The 19067-nt window shown below is 41.8% G+C and overlaps 1 protein-coding gene across 3 annotated transcripts in view; it reads right to left on the bottom strand.

Annotated features, from left to right (window-relative positions):
* DOCK5 (dedicator of cytokinesis 5) overlaps positions 1–19067 on the bottom strand; it is a 202951-nt gene that overhangs the window by 70914 nt on the left and 112970 nt on the right. For all 3 annotated transcript variants that reach the window (XM_028114206.2, XM_028114208.2, XM_028114209.2), the window contains exons 14-22: positions 18852–18976; positions 17437–17535; positions 16049–16121; positions 13782–13885; positions 12632–12815; positions 5983–6080; positions 5653–5742; positions 4000–4100; positions 2091–2225 (exon numbers count right to left, since the gene is read on the bottom strand). In XM_028114206.2, coding sequence (XP_027970007.1) covers positions 2091–2225; positions 4000–4100; positions 5653–5742; positions 5983–6080; positions 12632–12815; positions 13782–13885; positions 16049–16121; positions 17437–17535; positions 18852–18976 — 1009 coding nt within the window. The remainder of the gene's footprint in view (positions 1–2090; positions 2226–3999; positions 4101–5652; positions 5743–5982; positions 6081–12631; positions 12816–13781; positions 13886–16048; positions 16122–17436; positions 17536–18851; positions 18977–19067) is intronic.

Raw genomic sequence — 19067 nt, 5'->3', positions numbered from 1 at the left:
GGACACTCCAGGCCCTAAATGAATTTGTGGAAATTTAACATAACTGCAGAACGAGGAGCTAGCTATAAAAGAAGCCTGTCTGAAGAGAGATGGACTAGAGATTCTGTATAAACCCCGCAATGGGTAAACACCACTCGCTTCTGCTAGGCAAGGAGGAATTGTCATTCACCCCGCTGAACTTTTAAGTCATTAAACGTTTTTAAAAACTGTAAAAATGTACAAAATCACTGTGGGAACTCTAAAATGCTGAAAGAATAAAAACTACTTAAAACCCTCTTACCTACAGTTTTATTCCTACTAAAATTTTAGTTCCCAAACCTCTATTTTTGAAATGGGCTCATACAGGACTTATGTCTTACCCTTTAGTTTTATTATTTAAGAACCTATCATGGTTATCTTTACTCATTAACATACCCTTTCTCATTCATCTTTGTTCACACCTGCTGGGTTATATTCCAGCAGATAAATTTTTAGATGGGATATTACCAGACAAAGGTGGTGTTTTCTTTTGCTTTTTGTGGGTTTTATTTTGTTTTGTTTTTGCCTTTTATTCATGGTGTCAAATTTCTGCCCTTAAGAAATTTATATTCCTATCAGCATTAAAATGCAGGAACAATTTTTGTCCAATTTCATCAAAGGATAAAGATTTTTAATCTTTATCAAATGTATAGAAAAAGATAGTATGTGTGTAGGGCATATTGATCATATGAATTTTTTTAAAAAATATTTTATTTATTTATTTATTTAAAGAGAGTAGGGGCAAGGGCAGACGGAGAGGGAGAAAGAGAATCCCAAGCAGGCTCCCCACTAAGCACAGAGCCCCATGCAGGGCTCAATGCCAGGACCCCAAGATCATGACCTGAGCCAAAATCAAGAGTTTGACACCCAACTGACCGAGCCACCCAGGTGCCCTTGAATATTTTTTAAGGAATTTAATTTACCATTTGGATTTTTCTCTTATAAATTATCTGTTTTTGTTTTCTATTATTTAAGGATGTTTATGATTCTTTGATTGGTAAGAGCCTTCTAATTAAAGGCTTTGATCTGTACGTTGCAGACCTTTTTAATGTTAATTGTTTTCCTTTAATTTTATGATTTTTTACACATACCAAGTTAAAAAGCGATACAAATGCTCAAATCTAGACTTGAAACCCTCTTACTATAGTTTTAGTCCTAATAACATTTTTTAGCATGCTATCTGTCCAGTTTCCAAACCTGCCTTAGCAATACATTTGAACAGTTTGGAAATCCAGCTGTTACTGAAAGGTAGAGATGGCAGCGGGGTTGTGGGCATTCCCAGACAAGTTACTTCCTCATTCTTCATCTCTGCTTTTTTTTTTTTTTTTAAGTATTTATTTATTTATTTTAGAGAGAAAGAGCTGGGTGGGGGGGCGGGGGAGGCAGAAGGAGAGGGAGAGCAGGAATCCCAAGCAGGCTCCTCACTCAGCACAGAGCCCAATGTGGGCTGATCTCATGATCCTGAGATCACAGCCTGAGCCGAAACCAAGAGTCAGACACTTAACCAACTGTGCCATCCAGGTGCCCCGTCTCTCTTGTTTTTGATGCAGCTGTTATTCTAGAAATTCAAGCTGGGAATTATCATAGCTGACTTAGTTTCATCAGGTAGCTAAGCATGATGTCAGCGAAGAAACACATACCTGAGGAAACATCTCTCTGACACCTGCCACCACTCTCCATCTACCACCACCAAGCGCTCACGATCCTAGATTTGTACACCCAACATCATGAGGTCCCTTGCTGTGCTAAACGCAATCTTGCCACAGGAACTTTGCTTTCTAGAGCTGTCATCACCAACCAGGGCTTTCATCAAGCTGCACACTGTAGCCACCTGCATCCCTAAGTCCTGCTGCCATTACTGCCCTAGAAATTCTGCTGACTCAAAAGGACTTTGCATGGGCCTTCTCTAGGGGTATCAAAGTCTACCACCATCTTCAGCCTTGGGAGTTTTGAAATTTGGCAATTCCATGACCCGACCATGATCAGATCGCTGAACATAGAGCATGAAGATTAAGGAAAAGTCCGTGGAGAGAGAAGAGACAGCATAAACATTTTATTACAGCTACCATTACCTCAAGTAGAGTACTCTAGATTGGATGATGAATCGAAACAAGTACTTTAGGGCTTTCAAAGCAGCAAAAAGCAATTCTGTCTTGCTGGAGTCATCTGCATTAGCTACATAGAAGTTCAGTACCTTGGAGAGTTTCCTTAAAAGGGTGAGAAAGAAAATTGTCAGTGGGGCAAAGTGGTAGGGTATGTTCTGTAAGAAGGGAACTTGGCATACCAGGGAAGCAGAAATCACAACTATAATTACCCCTTCTAGAATATGCCTTGAGCAGGAAAATTAACTCCTTTGCAGTTGGGCTTCCTCACTGCCGCAGTCTAGGTTTGAGCAGGAAAATTAACTCCTTTGCAGTTGGGTTTTCCTCACTGCTGCAGTCTAGGTTTGGAGCTTCCCTAATGCTTAGAAATAAGGCATGGTTTCTTTACTTTAGCAGGATTTTTAAAAAGGATCAAAAATGAAAGCTGAAGGGATTCAAACCATGAAGGCATCTAAATTTCTAGTAGGTTACACACACACCCTCAGACGTTCCTGTAAGGAAGGGACTGTCTGCTTAATGTAGTCACCTTAAAAGAAGTCTAATTCCCTCCAGTCTGCCTAAACTCTTTGGGATCCACACAATGGTGAGGATGGGAAGAGAAGCTCAATCTGACAAAAACAACCATGGTTTCTGAGCATCCCAACAGATAACACTGGGCTGGGATGTCAGATTGCTCTCTGTGCCTTTCCAGAGTCTAGGCATTTTCTTAATCGTTTGCTAACTTACCCTTCTGGGAGCACTCGTAACTTGACCTTTCTTTCTGTAAATCTCTGAGTTTCCACAGTATTAAGTAATATCCACAGCACACATGTTGAACTGCTAAAGTCTTGTAAAGAAACCCAAATTACTACTTTCCAGAGTGTTGCATTTGGCTCTGTGGAATGAAGATCCAGCAATAGGAGTTCCTCACTTGAAGCTACCACCTGCTTGGAAAGTGAGGCTACTGGATGCAAAGAAACCTGTCATGAGCCTATCCGCTGCTTCTCCCAACCCAGCGGGCTTCATGTCCATCGTGTTCGTTGGTGATTATGCTACATGACACCTCTTTTCTGTCACTTACATTTTATAACATTGCTGGATCTCCCATGCACATAAAACCAAGAGCTTTCTTGTTTGGCTCAGAAAGGACATAAGGGAATCTCTAATCTGACCTGAAAAATCAGGTCGGCACCCAACCTGAGAGATCAGCAAATCAGCTAGCATGACCTGGCCTAAGCTGTTGTCAGAAAGACCTCTGCCGATCTCAACTACATTCCTGTCACTCTTTATCACATTGCTCTGCACAGTAGCAGGAATGCACACGGGTGGGGGAGACAGGGTACATAGTATGCCACAGTGAGGTGGGCTGAAGTTAGTTGCTTTCCCGAGTCAGAGGCTCATAAACCAAAGACAGAAAGGAGACTGCACTATGGAAAAGGCAGAGACCATTCTCCCTTATATAAAAGAAAGAAAAATTACATCATCTCATATCCTGTAAGTAATAAAGTCTACAAAGCACTTGTGGTATAGGGCTGAGGACATGACCCTCAGTTCTACCAGACTTAGTCTTCCTGACACCCAACTCTCCTAAGATCCCGAGTATGATCTTCCATCCTTGACTGTGTTCCCTTCAACTCCTCATCTCTCTGTGTTCTGGATTCTTAAAGACATACAGCCTTATCTCTTCAGGAGCTTTCCAGAAGGCAGGGATTGCCTTTAATGCCTTTCCCAGGGGTGGAACACTTAGCTGGTTCTCTCTTGCCACTGGAAGCTTACAACAAGCTTCCGCACTTAGGGGCACACTTACTCAGCTTATGTCCCTTGCATTTCTTAACAACCCAACCCTAAGAGTACAAACCCAACACCCCAACAGCAGGTAGTCCCCTTGAGTCATACTTACACGTATGCCAGAGTGGCACTGAAGTGCTTATAGATGTAGGTTTCGAGGACAGGATTAAAATGCTGGAACTTGATGTCTCCTATCAGTGAGATAATAAATACCTGCCAAAGGTGAAAAATACAGATAGCAGCACTGTGCGACCCCAGGCGTTCATTATGTCAACAAGCCGGATGCTAGCATCCTGGTGCCTTCTTTTCTTTCTCGACCATTTTTGCAGCATTCCCACTTCACTATTCCAGAGCTGAAGTAAAGTCTTGGAGTTTCTCTTATTTAACGCCAATAGAGAAACTATGTGTCAGGCACTGGGCTAAATGCTATGGAGAATCTAGTAAGAGCCGGCCCCTGGCCTCAGGGAGCTCACTGTCTCAAAGAGAGGCCAGTGCGCAAGCAAGATGAGTCAGGGAGGAAGATGGGGAGAGGCAGGAGAAAGATACAGAAGGGGTCTCCTGTGGGAAAAAGAAACTCTAACCCAAGGATGCAGTTAATGAATTATTTTGTGACCTTGTTCTCCTGAGTGCAGCATGAGTGCCCCCAATAATTGAACTTCATCAGACTTTTGCTTCTCAATTTCCCCTTCTTCTGTGAATGGCATCCCTATCAGGCACATAATCTACCAACCACCACACTGCACCTACTGCTGACAGAAGAATGCAGGAGAAGGGCCCCAGGGATGCCTGCATAGACCCAATGCCAGTTGCTCTGTCCACAGAGCCCAGACCTGTTCTTCCCCATGAATCTGGCCAAGTGCAATCTTAGCTGGAGGATTTCCTCTCTTTATCTTATATCCTTAATGCCCTGACCACTTCCTGAATGTATCAATTTCTCCAAGCTGGTAAAACAGCTAACATTCCTTTGCTGCAACATCCAGGTAAATTCTGCACAGAATTTTAACCCCAACAACGAGAAAACGTTCTTGGTTTGGATGTGTCAGCTTCCTCCGCTCACTCCACCACAATTTGTAGCCTTTCAAAGTTTTTTTTATTTTTTTTTTAGATTTTTATTTATTTATTTGACAGAGAGAGACACAGCAAGAGAGGGAACACAAGCAGGGGGAGCGGCAGAGGGAGAGGGAGAAGCAGGCTCCCCGCTGAGCAGGAAGCCTGACATGGGGCTCAATCCCAGCACCGTGGGATCATGACCTGAGCTGAAGGTAGAAACCGACTAAGCCACCCAGGTGCCCCACCTTCCAAGATTCTAACATCATCTCTCCTTGTCTGGATCTCAGTTTTTGGAGTGGGCTGTGTGTTGTACAGAATGAGACTGATGTTCGTTTCTGATGTGGGAATTCAGTCTCCCTTGTATGAACACACAAGCACACACAACAGAGCCACAGCGACCTTTGTTAAACGTATCTCCTGGTTTATAACTAGGCAATTTTAAAGTAAGTTAAAGTGATTCTTGATTTCTAATGTGATACAATACCTCGTTTACCCTAATGAGAAAGAAAGCTTATCAGTAAGTAAGATCTAACAAGTAACAGAAAAATAAAGTCTTTGAACACTGAGTCAGTTGTTTCTAATTTAACCTCTAGAAACAGAGAGATGTATGCAAGTGTTTATGCAGGAGGATATTCGTCGCAGTCAGTTATAATAGCAAAATACTAAACACTACACTGTTGTGAGAATAAACTAGTTAATGTGTTTAACTGCTTACCAGTGCATCAAACACAAGGAAGTCATAGGTTTCATTGTCTGACATTTCCATCATTATGTTAAAAAGTGCATCTAGTGTATCTTGCAAAAACTGAAGATAAAAAAAAAAGAGAGAGAGGTTATTTCATGCTTTCAGTTCAGCTCCATACTGTAAAAATTCAGAGAAATTAGGTTACAATAGAATGAGTTTAAAAATAGCATTTCTTAAAAATTGGCACTTGGGCTTTCCAGTGTACATAACAAGTTTTATATTTCTGACCACTGATTTAATTTGAAATGTTGAACTAATGATACAGTGACTGTGTTTCTAACCACAAATACATAAACAAACCTTAACAATCTCGCCTCCATCCACTTCCATTAACTTCTTTAAGTTGTGTTTAATGTTCTGGGAGTTCGAACGCCAATTTAACAGGCCCAACAGGTCAACTAGGAAGAACGACCACAAAGCATAAAATTAGACACTGATTGAAAGAAGTAATGCACACTATTTCAGGATACAACTATAGAACTCTCTAGAAAAGATAACTGCTCTTAATAGTGGCTAATTCCTTATGTATTTTTTTTTTTTAATTTACTGTCTCCTATCTAAACCAGAAAAAACCTTGTGGTCGTTCAGTCTTCAGAGAAAAAAATTAACCACTAATATATGAGAACATAAAATTGAATTCCTGAATGGAATTCATATTTCTGAAATAATGACATCATAGCCATATAGATGAAAAGTTGGAAGCACTTTTTTTTAAGATTTTATTTATTAGAGAGAGAGAGAGCAAGTGGACATGAGCGGGGGTTGGGGGAGGTTGGGGCAGAGAGAGAAGGAGAAGCAGACTCTGCACTCTGCCTGACTCAGGGCTCGATCCCACAACTCTGAGATCATGACCTGAGCCAAAATCAAGAATCAGATGCTTAACCAACTGAGCCATCCAGGCATCCTGAAGACACTCTTAAGTAAACTTCATACCTTCAATTTGCTGCATTGCTTAATTCGGCCTTTATCACTATGTGTATCTCAGTGGATACAAAGGGAAAAGGGAACTTATATATATATATATGCATTTATTCTTTTTAAGATTTTTTTCATTTATTTTAAAGAGAGAGAGAGAGCAGGTGCAGAGGGAAAGGGAGAGAGAGTCTCAAGCTGACTCTGCGCAAGGCACAGAGCCTGATGTGGGGCTCGATCTTGACCCTGAGAACACGACCTAAGCCGAAACCAAGAGTTGGACACTTAACCAATTGAGCCACCCAGGTGCCCCACACTAACCCATTTAAACACTGCATCCACATTGTAGAGATTTCATTTTTTTCCATTTTTGAGTTGAGGAAACTGAGACCTTATGAAATTAAATAACTTGCCTTAGGTCACACAATGGCCAGGAACATTATGAATGGAATTTAATTTAATCCCAAAAAACCATGTCCGTACTACTCTATCATACTGCCTTCCCAGGGTTCTTCAAAGAAACAGACAAGCAAATTAGATAGATTGCTATTTCAAAGGAAGGCAGAACAGGCTCATGATCCTTAGAGCAAGACTGGGACAGAAATCTTGAGGTGTATTTGGACTTAAAGTGTAGAATTATGGATCTTTAAGCCATTTATAGCTTTAACCAATGTTGAAAGTGTCACAGGGAACTAGAACAGGCATCTGGACTGTTACTATTTTATCATTTTGTTTAGTACATTAAGCTACTATTCCCATTTACAGAGCATTAGCCAGTATAAGTAGCAACACATGCTTTTTAATCAATGGACTTGTATAATATACAGAAGTTGTTAAAAACATATACTGTTCATTAGAATAGTCAGTTTGCTTCATGAGTGTTTCTTTTATTAGTTTGCCTATGGTTTAGTCCCTGGGAAACCTCCAAAACCCAGCGCCTAGAGACTTCCCACTCTGAAGAGAAGAAAGTCCCATACCACTCACAGAAGGTGGTGAGGCCCCACCCATGGCCTTTCTGCCAGGGCATCACCCACCATTCTGTTACCCCTCAGCAGCCAGACAGATCAACTCACTACTCCCCAGACTATGGCATGCTCTGCTAGATCCATGTCTTTGCATATATTCTTCTCTTTGTCTCAAATGCCCAGAAATATTTTAATACTATGTATTTGGTAAGCTCATACTTATGTTTAAGACCCACCTCAAACTGTATTCCCTCTGGGGAGACTGACCCAATCATTCTGTGCTATTGTACTCTTTCCTACACATACGTACACAAAGACAAACATAACGAATGGTAAAGACACACTTGGTATCTCTTTGGCTCAGCCCGTAGACCTGAGCCACTTGAGGGGAGGAACCATACTGCATTCATTGTTTTATGCCATCATGGTGCCAGGCGCCTCATAGGTGTTCGATACGTGTTTGCTACAAGAATGAGTGAATGGGTGGAAAAGGAACCGGTGGCCTGCTCATCACAGTTCTTGGATTTACTCGTTTGTTCAGGGAGCATTTGGTAATAGACACTGTGCTGGGCTTGTCCACTTCCCCCTTCCCATCTCCTACTCCTGCTGGAGGCTAGTCAATGGTAAGGGTCCGTTTGTTACTTCACCCCACCAGTTCCTGCCTGAGGAAAAAGGATTTAGATACTTCACCCGGGAGTCACCCGGCAGCTTTAAGAGTCTGCGAACAACCCTTCTATCAGCCCAGAGGTTTACGCCCTAGAAATATCTGCATACCACATCACTGCCCATGTCAGGAATAGAGTTGGCATCTGGTGAATCAGAGGTCCTGGGGCTAGAAAAGTGGCAGCCCCATGTTAGAGCAAAGTCCCTAGACTTCCGGGGCTCTTTCATGCAGGTTGAGGCATATAGCTCTAGTTAATTCCTGTCAGTTGCTACACAGTATCTCTCCTATTGTGCAGATGTACCACCATGTGTTTGTCCATTCCACTGCTGATAAACCTTTGAGTTGTCTGCAGTTTTTTCTATTTATCACAAACAATTCTGCCACGAACATTCTCCTGCATCTTCCGGTTTCCAGGTACAGCAGCTTCTCTGGGCCATAAAACTAGAATGGAATTTCCAGATCATCAGAAATAACCATCCCAATGTTATCCAAGGTTCTCTCAATTTACGTCCCTCCCCAAAATATTTAAGAATTCAGGGTACTCTGAATGACAATCCCCAAATTTAGGCTAGTGACTACTTTAGAGAAAGGATTAGAGACCATAACACTTAAAAAGGAAAAGGAAAACCATACATTTTGGTGTTGCAAATATCTATTTTCAGACCCATGTCCACTACTTATGAACCTAGGGAAAATTTTGGCACCTTAACTTTCTTTTTTTTTTTTTTAAGATTTTATTTATTTGACAGAGAGAGACACAGCAAGAGAGGGAACAAAAGTAGGGGAAGCGGGAGAGGGAGAAGCAGGCTCCCTGCAGAGCAGGGAGCCCGACATGGGGTCCAATCCCAGGACCCTGTGATCATGACCTGAGCCGAAGGCAGACGCTTAGTGACTGAGCCACCCAGGTGCTCCTTAACTCAACTTTCTGATCAGTGAACAGAATGGTGATGCTGGTGTCCTCGTGCGCTAGGGTGTTGGAGGGTAAAATAAGATGATGCTGGAAACTGTCCCACACCTACAAGGACCTGAACTCCCCTCTCCCTTTGTTGGAGCCACAAATCTATTCTCACCCTCTATACAGGCCCAGCAACAAATGATCCATATAAACTGGGTCTGATCTAGTTTTGAAAAAATTTATAAATGAAGAGTCTACGAGCTCTGCCTGTAACACAGGCCAGTGGCTTTTCACCTTTAGAGTCTGAATAGTTCTTTGTGAAGCTAAGGAGAAATGCCCTTGGTCATGGTCTCTGTGAAAGAACAGCTACCCTCTTTATCAGGAAGTGCCCTCTTGGAGTGGAGGGTTTCTTACTGTTCTTCAGCTTCCTCTTTCTCAGAATACATTAAACTGCTTCCTTAGAACTTCCATCGAATTAGAAGAAAGAGAATACACGAACCACCTGCAACCCTTATTACCATTACTTGGCCCTCGGAAGGCCCTGTGTCCTCTGATGCTTGCGGTGTCCTACGGTTCTCTCCACTCTTCCTCACATCTGCCCTCCCTCCCAGCCCCACCTCAGGCCATGAGGACAGCACATCACTCCTCCCTGGTTTGGGCGAATCTGCCTCTTTCGACCTTCTTTGGGATATGTTATTATGTAAGACTTTCATTCAGTTTGGTATGTTGAGTTTTTTGAGACCTAAACGTTAGGAATGGGGAGGACAACAAAGCCAGGGCAGTTCCATCAGATGGAACTTTCTGGGATGATGGCAATGTTGTGGGTCTGCTGGCCAACACGAAAGCCTCCAGAAGCACAAAACCATGGAATACCTGAAACGAGACTAGTGCAACCGTACTTTCCTCTATGCTAACTAAATTTCGCAAGCTCCACGTGCCTGGTGGCCGCCACAGGGGGACAGCGCGCCTTTAGAACATCTAGAAGATGAGCGAGGCAGATGTCAGCAAATCTAGCGTCTGAGCCGGGTACTGGCACCTGTCCATACGCTTCCTGTATTTTTGACTGGGGATAATAAACAAGTGAACCATATGGTTCTCTCTCATGGAAATTCCTTCTGCTTTTCATTTTAAGTTAATTTTAGCTACTTTGATCACTTGCTTTACTTGAAGTCTAATCTCTGGAAAGGATAATCTATTCGATAAATGCCATCTCTCTTGACTATCCCTTAATAGTCCTAAAAGTACATTAATGCTTTGTATTGTCTGCTGCCACACTTACAAAAATACCATTTTAACATTTCATAGTTAAAAGTTTGGAAAATAACAGAAAGAGCAACAGAAAATAAACTACTGTTCCAACTTCGGGAGTCTTTCCTTTTAGTCTTTTTCTGCGTACATATGATGATGGTGATGGTGGTGGTGGTGCCTAATATTCACACAGTGTTTACAATGCGCGAGACACTTGTTTCGCTTTTACTTATTTTACTTCATTCTCTGAAATATACACTAGTATCATTCCCATTTTAAAGATGAGGACACCAAGTCACAAAGAAGTCATGTGGCTTGCCCGAGAGGAAACAGCTAGTGGCAGAGTTGGGACTTGAACCCAGGCGATTGGCTCCAAATCGTCAACATGTATCTAAACAAAACTAGGATTATACCCTGGCTGATGCAAAGTTTTCACATGTCTTTGATTACATTTTGAAATATATTTGGTAGCTGCACATGTGTCATTTAATTACATGATAATGCCCCCAATTATTGGACATTTGGATTGTTTCTGCTATTCCCCTATTATGAGTAATACGGAGACATCTTCATACATGAATCTTTGTGCTCATCTTTCATTGTTTACTTAGGTTTAATTTCCAGGGATGAGACGACTGGCTCAAAGGGTCTGAATACATTCAAAACCTTTGATACACCTTCTAAATCATCTTCCATAAACACTGTACCATTTAACCTGGTACCAGCAGTTTATCACATTTGCTTTTTCCCTAAGAAGGATTAGGTCACTGATAGTTTTGTCATGTCTTCTATGAAGCTCAGAATATTTTCTGGCTTAATTTTTGTTTTCCTCTTAATAGACTTTATTTTTCTGAGAGCAGTTTTAGGTTTACTGAAAAATTAAGCACAAAGTACAGAGAGTTCCCATATACTCCTAGTGCTCCCCAGCCTCCCCCTACTATTACTATCTTACATTAGTGTGGTACATCTGTTATAAGTAATGATCTAATATTAATACCATTCATGAACTAAAGTCCACAGTATATGTTAGGGTTTACTCTGTGTAGCACGTTCTGCGGCTTTTGACAAATGTATAATGACATGCACCCATGTATTCATCCCAGTATCATATAGTATGGCTTTACTGCTGTAGAAATACCCCGTGCTTTGCCTAGTCATCCCTCCTCCTCTCTGAGGCCTTTGCAACCATGAAAATTTTCACTGTCTCCACAGATTTGCCTTTTTTCTGGCTTAATTCTTGGTGAGTGTGTTTTTACTTTCACATGTGTATCAGCTCTGCACTTAACTCTGTTGAGTCTGGCCACTTGTCCAAGTTGAAATACTATCCATGTTCTCTAGCCAACCATGATTCATCAAAACAAACAATACTGACCCCTTTTAAAGATCAACCAACATCTGATCCCTGAGTGTACCTTATGTTTAAACTGTTTTGTCTATCCCTTAGTACTTCCGAAAGGCAGAGTCCCGGCCATGTTCCTCACCCAAATCTTCTAAAAGCCCAAAGTGATTAATCCTCTCTCCATCATAGGGGCTATAGGATTTCTACGGCAAGTTCCCAGAGTTCCTCATTCTTGGCTCACTAAGTTCAGCAGGACCCCTTACTCGTAAGTTAACTGAATGAGAAGCTGTTACTGGATATCAAATACCATCATATACACAAAAGAAGTTAAAATTCATACCACAGATTACAAGAAGGAACAAAGTGAAGCCCATTTGAACTATTCAGCTGATTTTATGAAAAGCCCCTGAATGCTTGGGGGAAAAAAAATGGGAAAGAGGAGGCTCTGGGGGTGGGGGGGCAGATGGAATTCTAACAGGAAACCCTTCCTGCTCTTGGCCACACCTTTTTGGGCAAGAGACTGATTCTTCTTCTCTACCAGTACCCTCCCCCTTATTACCAATATCTGTTGTTTCATGTATTATACAGAGTACGTTATTAAAGTTCTTTGCTGCCTTGAAGGAAGGAAACATAAGACTTTAAAAATTTTCCAGCCTCTGTTAATGAATACATTTACAGGTTTTATGATCTTAAAAAATACCAAACTACTTTTCATCCTATTTGAAATACAGGCAAGATAACCTCAGAGCGAACCCTAGCTTTGTGATCAGTAGCACCCAGAACATCATGTGAAGAACGGGGAGTAGAATCCGAAGTGCCCAGCATCTGGCCTCAGAAGACACAGCCCCATGTGGCCCAGCCCCCTGGGTCTAACAAAGGAACCCAGGGGGACCAAAGAGAAAACCCAGTGTGGTCACCACACCTACCATTCTGGGTGAGTTTTGTGGAGCAAATGAGGGTGGCGATCTGAAAGCTGTCTTTTGTGCTGTCCTTGCTTGGGGTAAAGTTGGCCAGGGTTTTGGACGCTTGGAGCTCTTTTTCTTCCATCTCTACCTTAGTTCCCGGCAGGGTCAGATAGAACTTAGCATCTTCCATTTTCCTGTTGTCACCCTGAAAAGGAAGCACGTGAGGGACACCAAATGATGGGCAAAATCTCTCAGATGCAAATAAAACTGGTTTCTATCATGAGCATGGTGCCTTTCCAGGGTGTGAAACACAGTTTTCTCAAATTATACTTACGCTCCTTCCAACTCTAAGACGCTGTGATACTTTTCCAGGGTTTGAGCCCAGAAATAATTTCAACACTGAATAAAAATGGAATAAGCTGTGAACTCCAAACTGAGAACACCCTAGATCTCTGCTATAAATAAGTCAATACTAAGGAATGAGGTTGGAGTCCATTTTCTTGAACCTGTAAATGGTCATAATAATATGTCATTGGGTTGAGGGGTTGACTGGATTCATTGGGAGGAAATAGCTTGTCACGCCTTCCAAAACTAGCTATGAAATGAGGAAGACCCACACCAGGTAGAGGCAGCTCAAAGAAGCTACCGGTTCTGTGATATCATTAGATAAACGAGACCTTCCTGTGTCTACTTTCCACTTGAAAATCTCAGAAGATAATTCCGTAGCAGTTAAAGAGTGAGGACCAAACTGCTAGGGAAGGAAGCGAGGCCCCCCGAGCCGAGAAATGGTGCCTGGCTCTCAGTGATACAAAAACCACATCCTACCACGCCCACCACGCCCCAACCAAGCCCAACAGTGCAACTGGCCCTGTTCCACACAGAACGATGCAGAAGAGAGGCAGGAGGTCAGCCCTTGACTAGTCACTGCCACCGAACGCCGTTGCAGGGGAGGGAGATGTGATAACGATCCAAATCACTCCTTACAGAGAGGGGATGGGAGATCATGCAGCTGGAGCCCTCTGGTTTTCTAGACTTAAGGGGCAAACACTTCTAGCTCTCGACAAGTTTCTGATGTTTATCCACATAATTCTGACTGGAGCCTTGAGAACCCATTTCAGAGGGAGTAAATATTTCCTAAGCCATTTTCTGAGCTTTGTTCTGTTAGCAGCACCTTATAAACCACCAGATCATGCCTCCCATCCTGCAGAGTGGTACCATCCGGGTTCATCAGTTTCACGAAGGCCACGCCAAAGGCTCGTTCCGATTTATCTCTGGCTGAAAAGACAGAAATACAGGTGTGAGCAGTGCAGAAAGACAGCAGGAAGCGCTGGCTGGGATGGACAAGTTCCCGTTTTGCTCCAGGGTATGACATTCAATTATGCCATAATCAACACTGTTCAGCAAGCTACAATAAGTTGTGTGTAGTGTGCATGCCACGGGCCCCTCAAAGGAAATATTCCCCAAACTGAAATCTTCTAGTACCTCCATGTATGTTTTTCTTCCTACATTTGCAAATGAATGAGACCAGCAACTATCCAATCACTCCAATCAGAAATGTGGATGTTGACACTGACTTCCTCCCACCATGTCAACTCCATGTACTGAAGACCTCTGAAACCTGTGCCTTTTCTCCCCCTCCCTTCTGTTCCTACCCTAGTTCCATTCGTGTCTTCCCTGTATTTCTAGAGGATCTTTCCAAGCAGTCCTTTTCTCCACACTGCAGACAGAGGGAGATTTCCAAAAGCTTATCTAATCAGGTCAACCACGCTGCTCCAAAACACATCCATGAGACACCTCATTTCTCTTGCTTTAAGACAGATTCAGTGAAGTCTTAATTATACTCCAAGGTTTATTATGCCACCTCTTCCTTCCCAGAGAGTAGCCCAGGTGCCAGGAGGGTCCAGCCTCCCCAAGAAAGCAGAGCACCTCCCTCTGGATCTTTAGGTGTTGGCCTCTGGCCTCTAGGGTATCCCCTAGCTAGGTGTTGATGCCTGGGACAACCTGTGGCCTGTTCTCATCACACGCACAACTCTGACGTCAGCAGTGGCTCATGTGCCCCTAGACTGGCTGAGCAGTAAACCACTATATGATTACATTACAATTTGTTTATCCATTCTCCTGTTGGTACCTGTTAGGCTATATCCAATGTGGGGATATTATGAATAAAGCTGTTATAAACATACACTAAACCACAACCACCACCACTACCACCCATAAAACACCTTTTAAGGGCTCCTCCATAACCTGGTTCAAAATAACCTTCATCCTTCATGATGTGGCTCCAGCCTGCCTGATTCAGACTGCTGAGGTGACTGACAGCGCTCTGTCACTCCCTAGCCCTGTGGCCCTGGGCAAGGATCTCATTTCTCTGTGCTCAGTTTGTTTTTTGTATAAACGTGGATAAAAGCATTCCGTACCTTATCAGGTGAGTGTGGACACTACACAGTGAATAAATAGAGATTCACTTAGTGTCTCATACAAACTAAGGGCTTGATAAATGCTAGCTTAGTATTATGTAGAACCACAGGAAATTGCTGATATTTGACTATTTGATACTGACCTCCAAAAACAGCAATTTTGTGGGGTTCAACCTAATATTAGGACTTCTCCCACTGCTCTCACTTCAGCCCTACTGCATTCATTTTGTGGATTTCAAACACATTTCTCCACCATCATTCTTCACTGGGCTAACATCGATTCCTTCTACACCTGTATGTCTCAGGACGTCAAAATCATGCATAGATGACAGGGCTGGATGCTTTGCTACGTGCCTCCTTACAACTCTTTGCTGGTGTAGCACCGACCACACTGACCGTAGTTGCCTTTTCTCTTGCTCATCTTCCTAACCAGACCAGCAGAGACTTCAGGTCACTACCCATGTCCTATCCTGTGAAACCCTTATAGAACATCTATTAACATCATACAGAACCTTAATATTCACAGAACATGTTTTGGGGAAATTCTTTAAAAAAATTTTTTTTATTTAAATTCAATTTAGTTAGCATATATTTATTATTAGTTTGAAGCACAGAGTTTCGTGACTCATCAGTTGTATATAACACCCAGTGCTCATTACATCATATGTCCTCCTTAATGCCCATCCCCCAGTTACCCCATCCCCCCTCACTCCCCCCCCCCAGCAACCCTCAGTTTGTTCCCTAGAGTTAAGAGTCTCCTATAGTCTGCCTCCCTCTCTGGTTTTATCTTATTTTATTTTTCCTTCCCTTCCCCTACGTTCTCTATTTTGTTTCTTAAATTCCATATATGAGTGACATATGAGTGACACTCTGATTTCCTTAACACTAATGAATCCTGAAGTAATGGTGCTAAGCATGTAGTTTCCAAAAATTTTGTTTTCCAGACCCACAAAAGTACTGTCGAGCAAGAGTGAATCTTTTTTTTTTAACAGAAATATGTTGTAGATCTCCTAGTACTTACATTCCTGAGATGACCTGTGTCGGAAGGTAAATCTTATATGGCAGCGAGTAACCTCCTCTATAGCAATGGATACCTGCATAATAATAAGGAACTTACAATTGATATATCCACAGTATGTTGCACTCTTAGCTCACTTTATAGAGTTGGTTCATTTTTAGTATCTTATTACAGCACAGAGTGAGATTGAGAGTAAAGTTCCATTCAAAACAGACTGAGTTATTTTCAAAACCTAAAGAATCTCAAGAGAAATCATCTTTGCTGTTTATCATGGATTCTGAGGATGGCGATATTATAAGTTTCTAGTACTTTCTCAAATATGAAAGAGGAAGGACTTCAGAGGAAAAAGATCAGGACTTTGGGGTCTATATAGGAGCTTCCAGACTGCAAGGTGTATTGTAGGTTGATTGACATGGTAATAATTAGGGTCCATAACAGAAGGAAAAGATAATATACTGGGGACAAGGGAGCTTTTTGCTGTTTCCATATATAGAGGGGATAAGGTAAACAGAAGTACATGGCAATGAAAAGAGCAGAGAATTTGTGGCAAATAATTAAATAAATTATAGCATGATCATATAATGGAATATTATTCGAGTACCTAGAGACCCATTTCTGAAGAACTTTTAATGCCTTGAGATAAGTAGTTTTAAAAAGCACAACATAAACTTGTTAGAAACAGCACATTCCAAAACATATGAAGTATATAAAATTGTGGAAAATGGTTACTTCTGCATTGAGATATTAGTGCAAAATTTTTTTTTTTTTTTTTTTTTTTTTTAGTTTTCTAGGGAGAGCTCATAAGACTTTGACAATCTGATTTGATTTTGACAATCAAGAAGTGGGCTCCAATTTAGGTTTGGATATTAAGCAGTTACAGGATCTTGGAAAGTCACCTGACCATTTTTGAGTCTTGGTTACCTAATCAGAAAGGGCATTACGACACTGTTTTAGCCACAGGGCTACTGAGCGACTCACAGGGGATGTCTTATCTAAAAAGCACTTGGGAATTTGTAATACACATATTTAAAGTGAAAAGAGGCCCAGAAAACTTGGTCAGAGGCCAAGAAGAAAAAAATGTTAGGCAACTGCTTGCAGAGTGTGAAAATTTCCACTTGGTTTTAGATCATCTTGGCAACCTATTACATCATTACAACCACAAGCGTCTCTAGTCAAATTTCTACACATTTATCAATGAGAATGTTATTTAAGAATTCTGAGTTAAAGATAAATACTCTCATGCAGAATTGTATCAATTCATTTCTTGTAGGACACCACAGGCAACCGATCTATAACTTCAGGATAAAGAAGGAATGATTTGTGGGTAAAAAGAAGAAAGGAATCTAAACAAGGTTTAATATATGATGGAGATTACAAATGGTGCATCTCACCTTGACAGTCTCATACCAACAGGGCTGCTTGACTTGGTAATAGACTACTGATTTGTACTCTGAAATGCCTTCATATCCGGCACCAGGATGAATTGCTTTCTTTGGATGGGAAGAAAAAATTAAAAGAGGATTTTTTTAAATTGTTTTTTATTTTAATTCCAGTATAGTTGACATACAGTGTTATATTAGTTTCTGATGTATAATACAGTGATTCAACAATTCTGTACATTACTCCGTGCTCATCACAAGTGTGCTCTGAATCCTCATCCCCTATTTCACCCATCACCCCACCCACCTCCCCTCTGGTAGCCATCTGTTCTCTATGGTTAAGAATCTGTTTCTTGGTTTGTCTCTCTCCTTTTTTCCCCTTTGCTTGTTTGTTTTGTTTCTTAAATTCCATATATGCGTGAAGTCATATAATATTTGTCTTTCTCTGACTGACTTATTTCACTTAGCATAATGCTCTCTAGCTCCAACCATGTTGTTGCCAATGGCAAGATTTCATTCTTTTGATGGCTGAGTAATATTCCATTGTGTGTATACACACACACACACACACACACACACACACACACACATCACATCTTCTTTATCCATTCATCAGTCCATGGACACTGGGCTGTTTCCATAACTTGGCTATTGAAAATAATGCTGCTATAAACAAAGCGGTGCATGTGTCCCTTTGAGTTAGTGTTTTTGTATTTTGGGGGTAAATACTTAAAAGGGATGATTTCATATAGAAAAATAAGAGAACTGCACACACCATGCATGAGCCCCCTACCCTCCACGCAGCCAGCACGTGTCTCACACTGGCACACATCCACCAATCGCATTTGGAGGCTGAAGAGTAGAGTAGGAATGAGTTTCTACTCCTTTCTTTGAGGGTCTAAGTGTGTAACTGTGGTAGTCACTGAGGGACCAGCACCATCCTACCCTTTTTGGGTTGCAGCTTGCTGATTACTAAAACAAAACCTAAAGACCAGTGGGAGTCGATGTTTAACAGCTTTCTACAGGGTGTGTCTCCTCTGGTTCTGCGGACTTGGTACAGGAAGGGGGCCCTGCAGTGCCTTCTGGGCATCCACACTACTTCGCTCCAGCCCCACAGGGACCTACCTCACTTGAAAGCAGCCAAGTAACTTGCCAATGACATAGAACTTCTGGATCAGAAGCATACACATGAAATCACTAGTGGCTGGAGATACTTCTTAGAACGGGAGAAATAATGAAAATAAGAGTCTAAATGGGTTTCTTAGTAAACTTGGTAATTGATAATCACAAATCTAGCAGGTTTCATCCTTTTTCCTTACGAAAAAAGCAAATGCACACTAATGTGGACAGCAAGTCACCTCAGACCAAAGTCCCCTGTTGGAAAGAAGCGTGTGATGGCAGCAGGATTTCTGGGCAGCCCCACCTACCTCCAAGAGCTTGCCCTCCTCATCATACACAGACATGGTCACCTCCACGTTCTTTGGCGTCTTCTTTTTCCCTTTGTCAAACTCCCCGTGGATCAGGGTGACATAAATATCATTCCGCACATCCCCTGCAAAGGGACAACCCATCTTGTGAGTGGTACTGAGAGAAGTCATTTTGAATTTTCAGGATTACATAAGATATAACATGTAGATAAAATA

The sequence above is a fragment of the Eumetopias jubatus genome, unplaced genomic scaffold, assembly GCF_037043125.1.
Source record: "Eumetopias jubatus isolate StellerSeaLion01/CBP00866 unplaced genomic scaffold, mEumJub1_p1.0 scaffold_2, whole genome shotgun sequence".
NCBI classification, from domain to species: Eukaryota; Metazoa; Chordata; class Mammalia; order Carnivora; family Otariidae; genus Eumetopias; species Eumetopias jubatus.
The sequence above is the reverse complement of the archived record's forward strand: the minus strand, read 5'-3'. Positions and strand labels throughout refer to the sequence as shown.